The 1,172-nt window shown below is 43.3% G+C and overlaps 1 protein-coding gene across 1 annotated transcript; it reads right to left on the bottom strand.

The window, feature by feature from the left end:
- Positions 1 to 305: 305 nt before the first annotated feature.
- On the bottom strand, positions 306 to 1,169 carry MOCS3 (molybdenum cofactor synthesis 3; the record flags this gene model as incomplete). Its single annotated transcript, XM_010142763.1, has 1 exon — positions 306 to 1,169. A coding segment is annotated over one exon (864 nt), but the record flags the coding sequence as incomplete, so codon positions are not given.
- Positions 1,170 to 1,172: the final 3 nt, after the last annotated feature.

The following is a 1,172-nucleotide window of genomic DNA, read 5'->3' as shown; positions in this document are numbered from 1 at the left end:
GGCTATAATTACTAATTAGGAGTAATTCTCAATCATCACATGCACAGTTAAGTTGTTATTCCCAGTTTTCACTATTGAATAATAACAAAGAAACACATTTCTGTCCATTTCCATGGATGGTTTCCCATTTTTATAAACATAATCAGACATCTACAAAACCACAATGTTTTTTAAAAAAAAATTACCATTAAAAAAAAGCAATACGGCATTTCAATCTCCTGGTTTATCCACAATATAGTCAGAGAACATGAAACCCTATGGCATCTACTATGAAATTTTCTGATTTTTTTTCACCATTTAAATTTCTAATACTGAGGAAACACTGGGTCAATTTTACTGGCCCAAGCCATGAGCCCCCCTTTAATATCCTTAGCTAACACAGAACCAAATCCTCTGTCAGGTAACTCCTGCAGGATTCTTACAGCCTTCTGGGAGTCATTTCCTAACTTGCAAACAACATACACAGGACAAGATGTTTGGCCATTAGTTTTCTGCTTTTCTTCACAAATTATTTTTTCTAAATATTGCAGACATTCTTCATCTTTTTCTTCTAATTTACTCAAAGGAATATGGACAGCATGTGCCAGGCGACAGATATCCACTTCTACCTGCGAACGAACATCTAACAATACATGAGGAACTTGCTCATCCAACAGTTTTTTGTACTCCTCTACAGATATCCTGTCTTCACTGGACAGCAGATGTAAAGCCCTACACTTATCCGTTGCAGAAGAACCACAAAATGCCTCATAATCCTGAAGGTAGGTGACAGATGGATTGTCACCACAGACAGCACAGTCTGGTTTCTTTGGTCTTAACTTGATGTTGCGAAATCTCCCTTCACGGGCATCAAACATCAGCATGAACTGATTGAAGGAAGATCCCATTCCCGAAGCAATCTTCAGCACTTCCAAGGCCTGGATGCAGCCTATGATGCCTGGCACGACCCCCAGCACTCCACCATCTGCACAGCTAGTCACTGTCTCTGGTGGAGGGGGCTTGGGGAAGAGACACCTGTAGCAGGGCCCCCCCTGGTAGTTGTACACAACTAGCTGCCCCTCCAGCCGGAGGGCACTGCCAGACACCAGGGGCTTCCCAGCCAGGACACAGGCGTCATTCACCAGGTACCTGGTGGGGACGTTGTCGGAGCAGTCGGCGATGACGTCGTACTG

This window comes from Buceros rhinoceros, unplaced genomic scaffold (assembly GCF_000710305.1).
Source record: "Buceros rhinoceros silvestris isolate BGI_N320 unplaced genomic scaffold, ASM71030v1 scaffold10499, whole genome shotgun sequence".
NCBI classification, from domain to species: Eukaryota; Metazoa; Chordata; class Aves; order Bucerotiformes; family Bucerotidae; genus Buceros; species Buceros rhinoceros.
The sequence above is the reverse complement of the archived record's forward strand: the minus strand, read 5'-3'. Positions and strand labels throughout refer to the sequence as shown.